The sequence below is a fragment of the Doryrhamphus excisus genome, chromosome 17 (genome assembly GCF_030265055.1).
Source record: "Doryrhamphus excisus isolate RoL2022-K1 chromosome 17, RoL_Dexc_1.0, whole genome shotgun sequence".
Lineage (NCBI taxonomy): Eukaryota > Metazoa > Chordata > Actinopteri > Syngnathiformes > Syngnathidae > Doryrhamphus > Doryrhamphus excisus.
Window position 1 is genome coordinate 7752013 of NC_080482.1, and position 15237 is coordinate 7767249.

General features: G+C 42.7%; 1 protein-coding gene across 8 annotated transcripts in view; it reads left to right on the top strand.

Moving 5' to 3' along the window:
* Nucleotides 1-2319: 2319 nt before the first annotated feature.
* Nucleotides 2320-15237, top strand: part of LOC131105698 (polycomb protein SCMH1) — a 40529-nt gene continuing 27611 nt past the window's right edge. The window contains exons 1-16 of one of the 8 annotated variants that reach the window (XM_058054095.1): nt 2321-2485; nt 3306-3379; nt 3489-3566; nt 3633-3703; nt 5152-5386; nt 5467-5555; nt 6097-6343; nt 7429-7670; nt 7753-7938; nt 8188-8314; nt 8525-8725; nt 8805-8979; nt 9089-9210; nt 10848-10937; nt 10998-11131; nt 11346-12254. In XM_058054095.1, coding sequence (XP_057910078.1) covers nt 3355-3379; nt 3489-3566; nt 3633-3703; nt 5152-5386; nt 5467-5555; nt 6097-6343; nt 7429-7670; nt 7753-7938; nt 8188-8314; nt 8525-8725; nt 8805-8979; nt 9089-9210; nt 10848-10937; nt 10998-11131; nt 11346-11465 — 2142 coding nt within the window. In that variant the 5' untranslated portion in view covers nt 2321-2485; nt 3306-3354 and the 3' untranslated portion in view covers nt 11466-12254. Of the gene's footprint in view, nt 2486-2706; nt 3029-3305; nt 3380-3488; nt 3567-3632; nt 3704-4747; nt 4835-5151; nt 5387-5466; nt 5556-6096; nt 6344-7428; nt 7671-7752; nt 7939-8187; nt 8315-8524; nt 8726-8804; nt 8980-9088; nt 9211-10847; nt 11132-11345; nt 13129-15237 lie in introns of those variants that run through there. The other 7 variants (XM_058054094.1, XM_058054093.1, XM_058054091.1 and 4 more) reach the window with 7 other exon arrangements.

The window sequence follows — 15237 nt, forward strand, 5'->3', positions numbered from 1 at the left end:
CTGTTTGTTTAATGAAGCTATTGAATCAGATTTCAGCATATCTATGCAAGGTCACAAAGGAATAGTATCATCTGCAAATATCTTTCTGTATCTCCAAAAGAGTAGTGTTGTTTTATTTTAGTTTTATTAAATAATGCTAAAATGTAAAACTTTGCCTGTTCGTTTAATTAAGTTATTGAATCAGATTTCAGCATATCTATGAAAGGTCACAAGAGAATAGTACCATCTGCAAATATCTTTTTGTTTCTCCAAAAGAGTAGTGTTGTTTTATTTTAGTTTTATTAAACAATGCTAAAATGTAAAAACTTTGCCTGTTCGTTTAATGAAGCTATTGAATCAGATTTCAGCATATCTATGAAAGGTTCCAAAGGAATAGTATCAACTGCAAATATCTTTCCATGTCTCCAAAAGAGTAGTGTTGTTTTATTTTAGTTTTATTAAAATGTAAAACTTTGCCTGTTCGTTTAATGAAGCTGTTGAATCAGATTTCAGCATATCTATTAAATGTTCTAAAGGAATAGTATCATCTGCTAGAGTAGTGTTGTTTTATTTTAGTTTTACTAAACAATGATTACATTTTGAAGTACAAGTTACTTAGAAACATTGCCTCTATAGCTTATGGGATGGAAACAGTTTGACCCCATAGCAGATTAATTCACTTTACACTGCTTCCTATATGGTAGAATTACTTTTTGCTTTTAAGTTATAATACATGCGACTGATAACAGCAATAGCCATTGTCCATGCGGTTAATTGACGCGAACAAACCTGATGGAATAGACGGTGCCAGACTCTAGTATGCTTTATGGCTTATTAATAAAGACCACATGAGCGAGCAGACAATATAACACTTCTGGAGGGGGGGGGACTTGACAACAAGCCATTCTCTGAAGACAAAATCGCCTTCAAAGAAAGTAGAAGGACACCATAAATATTACATAATGAGAGAAGACGGTCATTATTAGAATTTAACGAGTGATTTAAAATGACGGAACAATGTGGCGTGATGGATCATCATGTGCATCCCAAGAGGGAAAGCAAGACACATTATGAGGATGAGGAGGCTGAAATGAGAATGAGCATTGACTGAAACAACACTGACCCCTAGTGATGAAAGTTAGAATGCCAAATGTGAGCACACTCTTCTCAGCATGAACTTCAAGTGAAGTAGAGTACCATCTATCAGAGTTGTGTGAGTGCAGTCACAAGAACATTACACTTTAAGAACCCACAGTGTGCATGTCCACTAGGGTTGTGTCTGTGTGTGTGTGTGTGTGTGTGCCAATAATGGTCTCCCTAGTGGACCGGGGCTTCATTTGATGCTATGAAGGCTGACAGGCGTGAAACAGGTCCAATCAGGCGCGTGGGCACTGCCAATTAACCCTTTTCACCGTGTGAAACCAAACATAATTGCCTAGGGTGAAGGAGGTGGGGGGGCCACTAGGCCACTGCGCGTGGGCTGAAACGGACATTCGTGCCACTGCCAGGTGACCATTACACATACACATGAGTGAAGCACTGGGGGTGTTCTCTTCAAATCACATAGCTATACTTGCCACTCAGGCTTTAATTGGCATGCCCTCCCCCCCTGACTTTATTTCTAATTGCACACCTACACCCCTGACTGAAACACACATTGTATGTGCTCATATTGCGTCGTGCCTTCAATTGGCTTGCCATAATTTCATACATACTATTATTATTCATTATTCATTTTCTACCGCTTTTTCCTCACGAGGGTCACGGGGGTGCTGGAGCCTATCCCAGCTGTCTTCGGGCGAGAGGTGGGGTACACCCTGGACTGGTCGCCAGCCAATCACAGGGCACATATAGACAAACAACCATTCACACTCACATTCATACCTATGGACAATTTGGAGTCGCCAATTAACCTAGCATGTTTTTGGAATGTGGGAGGAAACCGGAGTACCCGGAGAAAACCCACGCATGCACGGGTAGAACATGCAAACTCCACACAGAGATGGCCGAGAGTGGAATTGAACCCTGGTCTCCTAGCTGTGAGGTCTGCATGCTAACCACTAGACCGCCGTGCCGCCATACTATTATTAAATTGAAATTAAATTTGCAAAAAAACTGAATTTTATGACAATAGGACTGTTTTCTATACAAATTGTGAATAAAACATTAGTATAGTGGTATAAATAAATAGGTTAAATAACCTCGAAAGTACAACAATACCGATTTAAGAATGAATTTGTCCCTCTCAAATTGGCACACCTCCTTGAAGTACTGAATCTTGGCCACTAGGTGCCGTAGTTTCTCCTCTTTCTAGCTGTCTTTCATCCATACCTCCAGTTCTTCCCCATCACTAAGTGGAAGGGAAAAAAATGGCGGCCAAGGGCTAACTCCTTAGTGATGAACACACACGTTAGCAAGCGAGCCAATGTCGATAATAAAACTCCTCTGAGACACGGTGTTCTTTTTAGAGGCGGCACACCACAACCAACGCGCTGGCCTCGGGAAGGTAAGTTTGCTAGTATGTTTATGTTTTGTAATTTGTTAAAAATTAGGTCAGCGCCTAGCATGCTAAGATTGCTAGCATCATTGACTGTATATGTGTCACAGGCTAGCTTAGCCTAGTTAACGGTTTTCTAGCAATAGTATATCAGGCGCCGTTTGCTTACACATTACTGCCTTGTTTTGTTTTTTTTTTTACATACGTCGTGGCTGTTAGCCTAAGTAGCTCCCATGTTGGCGCTGCTGTCATCGCTGGCAAGGTTCCGGTCTGAGTGGGGTGGGCTAGGAGGAAAAGGGGGTGTCCTATCCAATGTGTGAGCTTTTTGTACTTTGAATGAAGCGCCGAGCATTTGCGTGGGTGATCCACTCGCATATTCTTCTATTCTCTTTTTTGAATGCCATTCCCCCACATTTCATTATATTATATGGAACAATAAAACAAGTGGTGGGTTGTATTAATTTGAACGCCCAGCTTGGCGGAAGAAAAAGGCGCACTTCTTACCCTCCGGTGGGGATAAACAACACTGCACGACGGTTATGAAGTGCGAACGTAAGTGTGTTCAATATTCCAGCATGTTAGCATGAGGCAACAGGGACGCCATTGTTGTTTGTTTCCTGTAATATGCTAATCCCCCCACCCTTGACACGTCATTAGGTATATCCAAACCTCATACCAATACCTGATACTGTATCAAATTACACTCATATTTTGACTGGCTTATTTGGCTACCATAACAAAAATCCACCATAACATAATAATATTTCCAAACTGGTGACATACTGAGCAAGCTTTGCTGCTCTGTGTTTTTTTTCCTGTTTTTGTGAAGGGTAAACATCACTGTCCTATCTTGATATCTTGGTCCACACCGTTGGAGCATGAGGAAGCCTATACCACAGAAAGGTAAAAACATATTATTATTACTTTGTTTCAAATATTACGAAGCTACATTGATACTTAATGACAGGGAAGTACCCTGAAGATGAACCTTTTTCTTGTCTGCTCCCTTTAGCTATAGAGTGGAAAGACGCAAGAAGGATCAAGCATGCCCGCAGTGGACGTCCCGTCCGGGGACCCTCCCTGTATCAAGGTGGATTAGCAAACAGCAGACAAAAATCAAAGTAATAAACAGGTTTCTAACGCCACTTTCGCACAGGACATTTCAGTTGGGAGAAGTACCTTAAGGAGACTGGTGCCAGTGCTGCACCTTCATCATGCTTCCGACAGGTAACCTTGACCCATGTGCACCCTGCATGAATAGGAGTTAGGGTATGTTTTTTTTATACAGCGGTATACAGTTATAGATTCTTCAATGCTAAAAAAATGACTTAGACCGGTATAAATGCTAAATGTAAACAAGCTGAGTTGATGACTCAAATGCTATCATCCTAAGAAGTAACGTTTGTGTGGGGACGTATTTACTCGGCGTGGCACAAAATCACTATAAACACTAAACCGCCTCCTCCCGAACTAAATGGGTTAAAATAGCGATAAACACCAGCGAAAGTTGGCAGAACCTTCGAGTGTGACTGGAAGCTAGCGTGGTTAGCTTAGTTGCATGCTTATATGCTAGTAATAATAATAATAATACATTTAATTTATAACGCACTTAACATCAATTGAATGATCTCAAAGTGCAACAGTTACAATAAAAAAATAAAATAAAGTAAACGTTAACAGCAAGTGTCACAATAACACAATAAGAACATCTAAAATAAGCGTGGTTGCATGCGTGACACAGGCTGGATGAGTATATCTTCACCATTTTAATGTTTAATTTATTCTTGTACCCAACTCTGAGTACACATTCTCCAAACACAGAGGACACACGACCGACCTTCAAAATAAAAGTGCCATTTGCCATCTATAAACAAGAGTCATAAAATTATCTACATATGCATTTGGAATTGCATGGGTGACTACATCTTCCTTGGCTTACATCCCATTCGAAAAGTTAGCTAGTTGTGTAGTGTATTTAATTATATTTTTATATAGTTGTATATTGTTATATGGTGATACGCCTTAGTATAAGTACGTCCTGCAAATTTCTGCAAGCATATTAAATACTGTAGAAATAGAGTTTTGGCTTTTCTTTAGAGAAGTCACTGTACAGCTTGCATAGAAGTGTAGACTTACTATCCACTGAAAATGAGTCAGCACAATGCCATTATTGTGTCCAAAGTGTGAGCACCATTATTATCTAACCAGAGCTGCCTGCACAGGTGGAACTGATGGAAGTTAGATACTTTGCGCTTTTTTTTTTTTTCCACTTGAGGATGCCCCACAGGTGCTTCAGTTCTGGAGGAGACATACTTGGACACGGCATCTCTTTCAGCTTCCTCAGCAAGGCACTTGGAGGTGTGTTTGGGCTACTTATCATGTTAGAAAACAGTTTCCCAAGGGAAGGAATCGGGCTTTACAAAGTAACAGTACATGTTGGAATTCTTGTTTCCACTGAATCAGCCACAACCCCCCCCCACCCCCCCATGCCAGACAATCATGTATGACTGTGACCATGCATGACTGTCGGCAAGGCACAGTTATCTTGCTACACACTTCCGTTGCCAGTTCTTTAGACAGTAATTGCTGTGTATTGACTCATTTTCAGTGGATACTAAATATCTGTGCACGTATACCAGCCTCCCACTAATTTGCGTCATTCGACAATATGACAGAGCCTCACGCCCCCACTCAATGAGTTCAAAGCCGGCATGAAGCTCGAGGCGCAAGATCCACGGAACACCACGTCCACTTGCATCGCCACCGTTGTGGGCCTGACGGGGTCACGGCTTCGCCTGCGCCTGGACGGCTCGGATAACAAGAATGACTTCTGGCGCCTGGTGGACTCGTCGGAGATCCAACCCATCGGCAACTGCGAGAAGAACGGGGGCATGCTGCAGCCACCGCTTGGTAAATACACACAAAAATAGGCATTGATGTCTTCAGGTCAGGTCTTTTTTTTGTGAGTATTGTTGTATTGTCTCCTCCAGGTTTTCGTCTAAATGCATCATCCTGGCCTATGTTTCTATTGAAAACACTAAATGGAGCTGAGATGGCGCCTCCTCGCATTTTTCATAAGGTAAGGTTTCACAAGCTAGTTGCCTGCTCCCTAATAGATATCTTCATTAATCTTTGGTTGCGTCATATGTCAACAAAATACATCAGAGTCATGCAGCAATTGTATTATTTATTATTATTGTATCATTTTGCAGACAGTATGTCTTGCTTTACAGAGTGTTTATAAAATAAAGCCTCCCTCTTAAATAAATACATGCCTGGTACTCTCTGTAGTTGAGTAAAGAAACTCACTTTGCAGTATTTGATAACAGTTCTACACCCACATGTTTATACCCCCTTCCTACCATCTCCTAGCAGGAGCCTCCTTAAATAAATACATGCCTGGTACTCTCTGTAGCTGAGTAAAGAAACTCACTTTGCAGTATTTGATAACAGTTCCACACCCACATGTTTATACCGCCTTCCTACCATCTCCTAGGAGGAGCCTCCTTAAATAAATACATGCCCGGTACTCTCTGTAGTTGAGTAAAGAAACTCGCTTTACAGTATTTGATAACAGTTCTACACCCACATGTTTATACCACCTTCCTACCATCTCCTAGCAGGAGCCTCCTGCACCGGAGCAGAACTCCTTCCAAGTGGGCATGAAGCTAGAGGCAGTGGACCGTAAAAACCCTCACTTCATCTGCCCGGCAACAGTGGGTGCGCTACGTGGAGTGGAGGTGCTGGTCACCTTTGACGGCTGGCGAGGTGCGTTCGACTACTACTGCCGTTACGACTCGAGGGACATCTTCCCGGTCGGCTGGTGCACGCTCACCGGGGACAACCTGCAGCCACCTGGAACCAAAGGTTAGGAGTTCAACACGTGTTGTGAGACATTTGCATGTCTTAATGGTTTGGAAGACAGCCTGACAGTGATGCGGGGGGGTCGGGTGTACACTGGTGTAACTTCAACCTTCATAAATGAGCTGCAAGGACTTAGTCAAGACAAGTTAGACTGTTGACATGGTTGTCAGATGGTGGGAGGAGAGAGGAGAAGGGAGGAGCGGCGTTGCGCTTGTAAGATTTATTTAATCTGCAGCAGATGAATAGCCGAGCTGTGACTTTTGACTTTTATTTCAGCAGGACAGCTAAGGTAAGATGAGCAAAAGGACAGAATGCTAGAATATGACGGAAGGGTCGGAGTGTGTGAACTTTCTGAACTCTTTCAAGTGCAGGAAATGCAAAACAACACAAGAACTTGCTTTCTTACTGGAAATCAATGACCATGTAACCTAAATATATGAACAAGAATTAACCCGTGCTAATCGATTAACTGTGGTGTTTTTTCCTGGCTTCACGGTTACTCCCCTATGAAAAGTTGTTGTAGCTTGCAGCGTTGCATTGATCGACATTCTTTTTGCGAAAGCGTATTTAATTTATAATCCCCACAGGCTGTATACTGTATACTTTGTATGCTTGTGCTTCCTGCTGTGGTAGGTGTTGGAGTGATTTACCGTACTGTCAGGGTGACCTCTGTTGGCTTCTGTGTGAGGTGTTGGACTTTTTAGGCCTCAAGTGTTTGTTGCTTCGTCATAGCTTTCAGGCATTTGGATGGTAGATAGAATGTTAATAAACTCTCACGTTCTCTCGAGATTTGATATTTTGTTCCTTTTTGCAGTCGACACATTTCATGGAAAGGCATTCGGTAATAAGAAAGTGGCTTAAAAGATAGTTACTGCTTTGAAAGCTTAACTAGTTGTGTCTGGAACAATCATTTGTACACAAATGCAATCTCAGAATCTGTTACTACTCTCCTCGACTACTATTGACTGCACTCAATTTCTCAAGAGTCTCCGTTTTTGCCTCTTGAATTGTTTCCCTACTGTGTGATCAAATTGTGTTACACTCGACCCAGTTTACTCGCAGTATCTCAAAAACTTTCCTCTTCACAGCAGTGCCGCCAAAGAGTATTGGCCCGCTAACAGACGGGGCGGTGGAAAACCAAGCCATGCACACGCCTTCCATCGTCGACAAACCTCCCAGTCAGAGGGGGCGCAAACCCGGGCGCAGGAAAACCAAAGGGCCTTGGAATCAGAAGACTTCTGCTGTGTTAGGACCACCGAGCATCCAGACAACCAAAAGCCTGGAGCCTATTAAGATCCCCAAGAAACGAGGACCCAAGCCCGGACGTAAGGTAGGGCCGGACAACCTCAGAAGTCGACTGGATAGTTAACAATAACACCCATATTACCTTGTCTCGGTTTTCCTTTTTACAGTTGAGTTGGGTAAAGAGAGCAGCCTGGCTGCAAGACGCCATGGCAGGACCCGGGCGGCCAACCGCAGGTCCGGGACGACCCCGTGGCAGATTGCCGGCCAATTGGACCCAGAGGATATCCATACAGCAGGCCCAGGCCTCACCTGTCAAGATCCCCAAAAAAAGAGGGCCCAAGCCTGGCAGCAAGGTAACAGTCATACACCATAACAAAGCTCTACTTGGCAAGACAAGCAGATTGCTTTTGTTCAATAACAACATAGCGACAAGTGATTTTTTTTTTTATTTAGGCTGCCTACCAGCCCACATTTCCAATTAATCATCAATTTCTTCCATGATGTTCCATGGCCTTTGGCTTAATTTTGTTGTTGCTGTTCTCCCTGTGACACATAAAGAATGATACAAATGCTACAATGTTTTTGGGTTTTTTTTTGTCCAGAGAAAACCTCGCCTGGTACCTAATGCAGTTCCCACGTCTCCCACCAGCAGCACCCCTGAGCCTGACACTAGCACTGTACCCCTCGACAACGCCACCATCCCCAACTCTGCACTACAGGCCCCCACAGGTACCATGAATAATATGACCAGCATGGCGTGTGAGTGAATACCATGTCCGTTAATTAAATGCAGAAATCTGTTCACTTATTGATGTGCTACCTCAATGGACAATTTTGTCCCGTAATTAAGAAATGGATGTAACCTGGCTAACTTTTCTAATGAGAGGTGAGGTTGCCTACAGCCACAAACTCACCACCCTGTGGTTTTGCCCCCTTTAGTTTGTGTTTACTTAAACAAATACGGCAAAGTGGGACCCCATCTGGACCAGTGGCGCATTCAGAAGCTGCCGGACCACTTCGGTCCAGGTCGTGCATCCTCTGTGCTTCAGCAATGCGTCCAGGCTTGCGTGGACTCCGCCCACGACCAGGCCACAGTTTTCTCCTGCCTCAAGCCCGGCCAGGGGGGTGAGGTCATTTCAGGTAACGTGCTTTCTGAATGGAACAATGAAATGTACTTGGGAATGTTTCCTGTTGAAATGAAATTGTGCACGGCGTCCAGCCTTCTTCAACCAGCAGCAGCACACGCTGACGCTGCCCACGGTCAGCAGCGTCACCTACGTCCTCCGCTTCCTGGAGAAGCTCTGCCACAACCTCCATTGTGACGCCCTGTTTGGCAGTCAGCCTGTGGCCAAGGGAAGCTTGCACTATGACGGACGCACCTATGCTGCAGGCAAGTCACTTTGTTCTTTCAATATAAAGGAACCATATTGCAGTTATTATCAATTAGAAATGTAACAAGGGGAAAGGTTGGCTATAACGTTTACTCTGTCTGCTATTAGACAGGAGAAGTTTGGCAGATAACCTGACGACTGGTCCTGGGCGAGGCACCAAGAGGTTCCTGCAGAACTCGTACAACAGCCCACTACCATCAAAACTGGCCAAGAGCTCCCGTCCTTCAACTGATGGTAATTACCTTTTTTATAACAAATAATACAGCCATCCATCTAAACCCCCGATGTCACTTCCTGTCTATGCAACAGGAACACATTTACATACATAACACCTGAGTATGACCTTATTTGGTAATGGTTTTATTTCATTTGAACATGCATCAGATTGCAATTGAATGCATCACATAATCAGTTCACAGTTCCACATGTCCAAAAAGGAGTAGGAAGAAGCTAAGCTTATTAAATCCTACCCCTCCATCTGGTACTTTTACAATCAGTAACTGTTATATTTGTTCACTTCCTGCTTTCCTAATATAGTTTTTTATTTTTTTTAATATATATTTATTTATTTTTGTCACGTACCAAAGTACGAGGTGATATGACCATCCAATGACATAATGTGTACCATAGTAAGTGTCAATATAGTGATATGTATAGCACATCATGACTGGTTCAAGACTCTTCAAGTCTTAAATTGCTTATTTTCTCTCAATATGTTTCCTATATTAGGTAATACGAGTTTAAAAGTGAATATTGGGGTGTTATTTAATGTCTAGAGTTCTCTAATATGTTAAAAACCATATTTAAAAGGTCGTTATCAGGGTTTCAAACCCAGATCTTCCAGATCGCCTGACTGTGTGGCCAACACCCTAACCACTTGTCCACCGTGTGGCCTATAAGAAATCCTACTTTGCATAAATTCACTTATCATGGTTGGGTTAGGAACCAGTTAACTGTGATAAAGGAGGCATTACTGTACTCTGTAACTTGTCCAGTGTAATAGATGCCATATATCACATACAATTAAGGAGTGGGACAGGCGGACACAAATGTGCTACGTGAGTTACAGTGTTAAAATTACAGTCACATTTTAACAGCAACATCTTGCTACGTTAGCCTATTGACTGAAGAAAAGAATGATCAAACCTGTGTATCAAATGTCTGTAGCTGAGTGACGGGTTCTTTTGAAGAGGTTATTCTTTCATGACATCATGAAAAGCCATCACGTCAAAAGTGACTGTTGAAGCACGTCTTCTCTGTAAGAAGTAAAGGAGATGATAGATTATTCATCCATTAGTAGGATCTAGGTACACATTACTATAGAACATCATTAAAAAAGTCACTTTTGTATAAAATGGGGAACTTATAAAGGAGAAGTATTGATTTATAGATGCCCTATACTCACAGCAGTTGAGTGAGCTATTTTTCACGTGAGAGACTTGCATGGATAGTCGGCAGTAACGAATGTAAATGATCTTTGTGTTTCTTTGCATTAGTTTATTTCATGGGCTGCACGGCGATCGCGTGGTTAGCGCGCAGATCTCACAGCTAGGAGACCCGGGCTCAATTCCACCCTCGACCATCTCTGTGTGGAGTTTGCATGTTCTCCCCCGTGCATGTGTGGGTTTACTCCGGTTTCCTCCCACATTCCAAAAACATGCTAGGTTAATTGGCGACTCCAATTTGTCCATAGGTATGAATGTGAGTGTGAATGGTTGTTTATCTATATGTGCCCTGTGATTGGCTGAAGACATGTCCAGGGTGTACCCCGCCTCTCGCCCAAAGACAGCTGGGATAGGCTCCAGCGTCCCCGCGAAGTGGTAGAAAATGAATGAGTTTATTTCATCAGTGGGTTTTCCTGTATCGGTCAGGGGAGTTTGTGGAGAGCAGCATGGTGGCAGCAGAGCACTTAAAGAGCCCCGTGGGGCAAAAGTCGGGGGTGCGCCACGCCAACTCATCAGGTACACACACACACACATACCTGAACAACGTGCAAAGGGATGATTTTGGTGTTCTGTCAGAGTCGGGCAGTTTTCGGGAGAGCCCCAGGCCCAGCGGTCAGGACCCCAACCTTTGGAGCGTTGAGGAAGTCATGCAGTACATTCGGGACATCGACCCTGTGCTGGCGCCGCACGCCGACCTATTCAGGAAACACGTATGCATACTTTAATAATAATCATGTAATGATTGCAATGGTCCATGTAGTCATAATTGTATTTTTGGGTGGGACAGGAAGTGTAAATGCCTTGTGACATAGTCATGCAGGCTTTGTTTTGCATTTTTGTTTAAAGCGTACTGTAACACCCGTAATGTTTACACATACGTTCCGTTTGGCAAAATTCAACAACGCGATCCATCCTGTGCCGCAGGAGATCGACGGCAAAGCGCTGCTGTTGCTGCGCAGCGACGTGATGATGAAGTACATGGGCTTGAAGCTGGGCCCCGCCCTCAAGCTCACCTTTCACATCGACAAGCTCAAACGAGCGTGATGGGTCAGAACCAGACCCAATGAGCAGTATTGACTCATGTAAACGCCTACGCCACATCGACACACAGCCGCCGCCATCTTCTCCGGAATCACATCCACCTCATATAATGAGGACGCTTTTATTCAGTAGCACAGTCTAGCCTAAGGCAGCATGCATTGTTTTTTTTTTTATATATAATATTTCTACTGGCCTGTTTTTTATTGTTACATTTTATCTCACTGTTTTCTACTTGAAATTCACTTTTTTTTAAAAAAAAAAACCTAAATGATAAAATCACTACATTCATCCCAATGAATGGGAACGCTTCAATATATGAATGTCTCTTTTTGAGGCACACACAACTACAATATGAATTATGGTGAGAATAATCACATTTTTATGACTAAATAGTCATTAAAAATACTCATTTTTTAAGAATACCACCATGAGAAACTTTTTCTGGATATGGATGTGTTTTACAATGTCTTCACTTATGTTATTTCTACTTTTTTAAATCGTTTTGATACCATGTTTTTTTGTTTTTTTTTTACAGTTCGTACCTAAAGATAACTATCATGTGTAACACTGTTCAATAAATACAGTATACAATGGTGGAACTTTTAATTGATGGTTTTATGTACATTAGATATATTAAATAATGTTATATAATGTTATAATATATATGTGATATGGTTTTGCAATTGTGGTTGTAATAGCAAATGAGTGAAAATATATATTTTTTAAATCCAATATTTAAAAAGTAAAATTTTAACATTGGTGCACACAAAGTGATGGGTTAAAAAAATAATATAATAATATAATAATAATATAAAATAATAATAATTTGGTCAAATTATGACTTTAACTGAAGTGCGTTTCTGACTCACCAGCAGGGGGCAGCATAGCATCATTGAATCCAATCCTTCCTGTCTCCTTGGTGTTTCTCCTTGGGTGATATGTTGTGCCATGGGTGTCCACATCTCCATCTGTTCCACTCAGCGTGTTGATCACTGGGTTATTTTTACACCAGTGGCCACATTTATTGGCATGCTTCATTAATACCAATTTTGCATCCGGAATTCTATTAATTTTGAAGGTCAAGTTGTGCTATTTTTTTTCCCCTAAAGGCTGTTTTGTGATATTTCCATTATTTGTCACCACATGTGTGGGCTAGTAGCCCTTCTGTGTGTGTGTGTGTGTGTGTGTATGAGACGTCGACCACAATGTATCCTCCGAGAGCACAAACAGGAAAACAGTGACCCGGCCCACTGAGTAGCTGACGTGCATGAGAACACATACATAAGTCTATGTCCATGTGTATGCTGTGTAATAGTAGCCAATGTGTTTTTGTGCGTGTTGAGAGCTATTTATAGGCACCTCTTTTATTGGCAAGGTGCTTCTCACTCAAGTGTTTCGCAGAATACGCATGGTGGGATTATTGTAATGATGATACAACACGTTTATGTATACACAAACATGCATGACTCATACACGGCATATATACCATATATGGAGAAGTACAGTTATACTGTATAAATACACAGTCAAGGGATTGATTAAGAAGTGAGGAAAATGGTGATGCTAGCCATAGAAGAAAAAAAATTACATTTAGTTAAGAATAAGTTAATGTGTTTTGTGTCATAGGTTCTTAACCGTCTTTAAAGTGGAAAAAGAAGTGATGCTGGCTTTGAAGTCAAGTGAAGTATTCGAACATGGTCGAGTTTTGAGGGGGTTTGAATGTACAGTACGTCAACCATGACAGGCACACTTCAAATAAAAAAAAAAATAGACATCTAAAAAAAAGATGCGGCGGCATGGCGGTACAGTGGTTAGCGCGCTGACCTCACAGCTAGGAGACCAGGGTTCAATTCCACCCTCGGCCATCTCTGTGTGGAGTTTGCATGTTCTCCCCGTGCATGCGTGGGTTTTCTCCGGGTACTCCGGTTTCCTCCCACATTCCAAAAACATGCTAGGTTAATTAGCGACTCCAAATTGTCCATAGGTATGAATGTGAGTGTGAATGGTTGTTTGTCTATATGTGCCCTGTGATTGGCTGGTGACCAGTCCAGGGTGTACCCTGCCTCTCGCCCAAAGACAGCTGGGATAGGCTCCAGCACCCCCGTGACCCGCGTGAGGAAAAGCTGTAGAAAATGAATGAATGAATGAATGTATGTTGCTATCTGGGGTTCTATCCATCCATTCAGCCATCTTTTTCCGCTTATGTAGTGTCAGTATTTTCAATGTGTGCCGGGTCTTCTGTCCAGGGGAGACATCCGGGAAACAGATGCCCGAGTCACCTCATCTGGCTCCTCTCAATGCTGAGGAGCAGCATCTCTACTCCGAGCTCATTTGGCTGCTTGTACCAGCGACCTTGTCCTTTCCATTATACCAATAATTCCCGACCATAGGTGAGCGTAGGAAAGTGGATTGACTTGTCAATCAACAGCTTTGCCTTTAGGCTCAACGCCCTTTTTAACAAGATGGACAGACGGCACACCTTTCCCTCACTTGGGAACAAGATCCCAAGGTACTTGAAGCCCTCCACTTGCTCGTTGAGCTACTCCCCTTATCACAGTGAAGGCGTTTGTGGGTCTCAATGATCCTAGGAGCTAAGTTGTGGGGGGGCTTTTGTATCTGAGGTAGGGTCAACCAAGACAAGGAGAAGTTCAAAAACCCTTGATGATGACTGAACTGGACTGACTGGTCCCCATGACTGGACGGCAGTCACAGAGGAGCACATCTGGAGCCAAAATTGGGGCCCGGAGTCGATGGGGAGCCTTCACCTATGGGGCCTGATCAGGCAACATGGGTCCCCCCCACCCCCTCTAATGGGGGCCAAAAGGGGTCAGTTGAAATGTGAAATAGGTTACAACCAAAAGTGGGGACCTTAAGGGTTCGATCCTATCTGGGAAGTTCTGGGCACTTGGAATTGGGGCGGTTGAACCCATCATGTGTTCCACTGATCATTATTAATTTTATATATATTTATGTACTTTATCTCAATGACTGTTGAGAAACACTGGTTTCGGGGGCAGACGTCATGGGGGCCTGTAGAACTTGTCTAGCGACAAGTAGCCAATCAGAATTCTGTTGATCTACATCTGCTGCCCTCAAAAGCAGTACTACATGGTACTATTTATAGTACCTGGTCAGGCTCTATACCCATACTCTATGTGGGTGGCGTAAAACATTTGGGAATACATGCCTAGCTTACCCTGCACAAAGAAGAATTATACTCCACAGTGTCCACTTTGTTGTTAGGCCCTCAGTCTCCTCTTAGATAAAACTTCCTGAGAAGTTTCTCGACTTCATGCTTTCATTGTAAAAATACACCAAAGGTTCTCTCTGCCTAGTAACAAGTGGCCAATCAAATGACTGAAATGAGAAAAACAACCACGCATGCTAACATTAGCTTATATGCTAGTAAATACAAAGGACCTTAGTTCCCCTTCAGTTAGCCTTTTTTGACAGATGCATTCACTGCAGCTAGTTTTTTTGCAGCGTAATGACACTCTTTTTAATTAGACTGTGACCTATTATTAAAAATGCTACTGCACAGAACACACTTTCATAGTATTATTTGTCAAATAAGTTGTATTTCCCTACACACTGACACACCGCTAGTTGATTACACAATGGTAACGGTAATGGTAATGGTTTTATTTCACTTGAACATGCATCAGATTACAATTGAATGCATCACATAATCAGTTCACAGTTCCACATGTCCAAAAGGAGTAGGAAGAAGCAAAGCTTATTAAATCCTACCCCTCCATCTGGTGCTTTTACGATC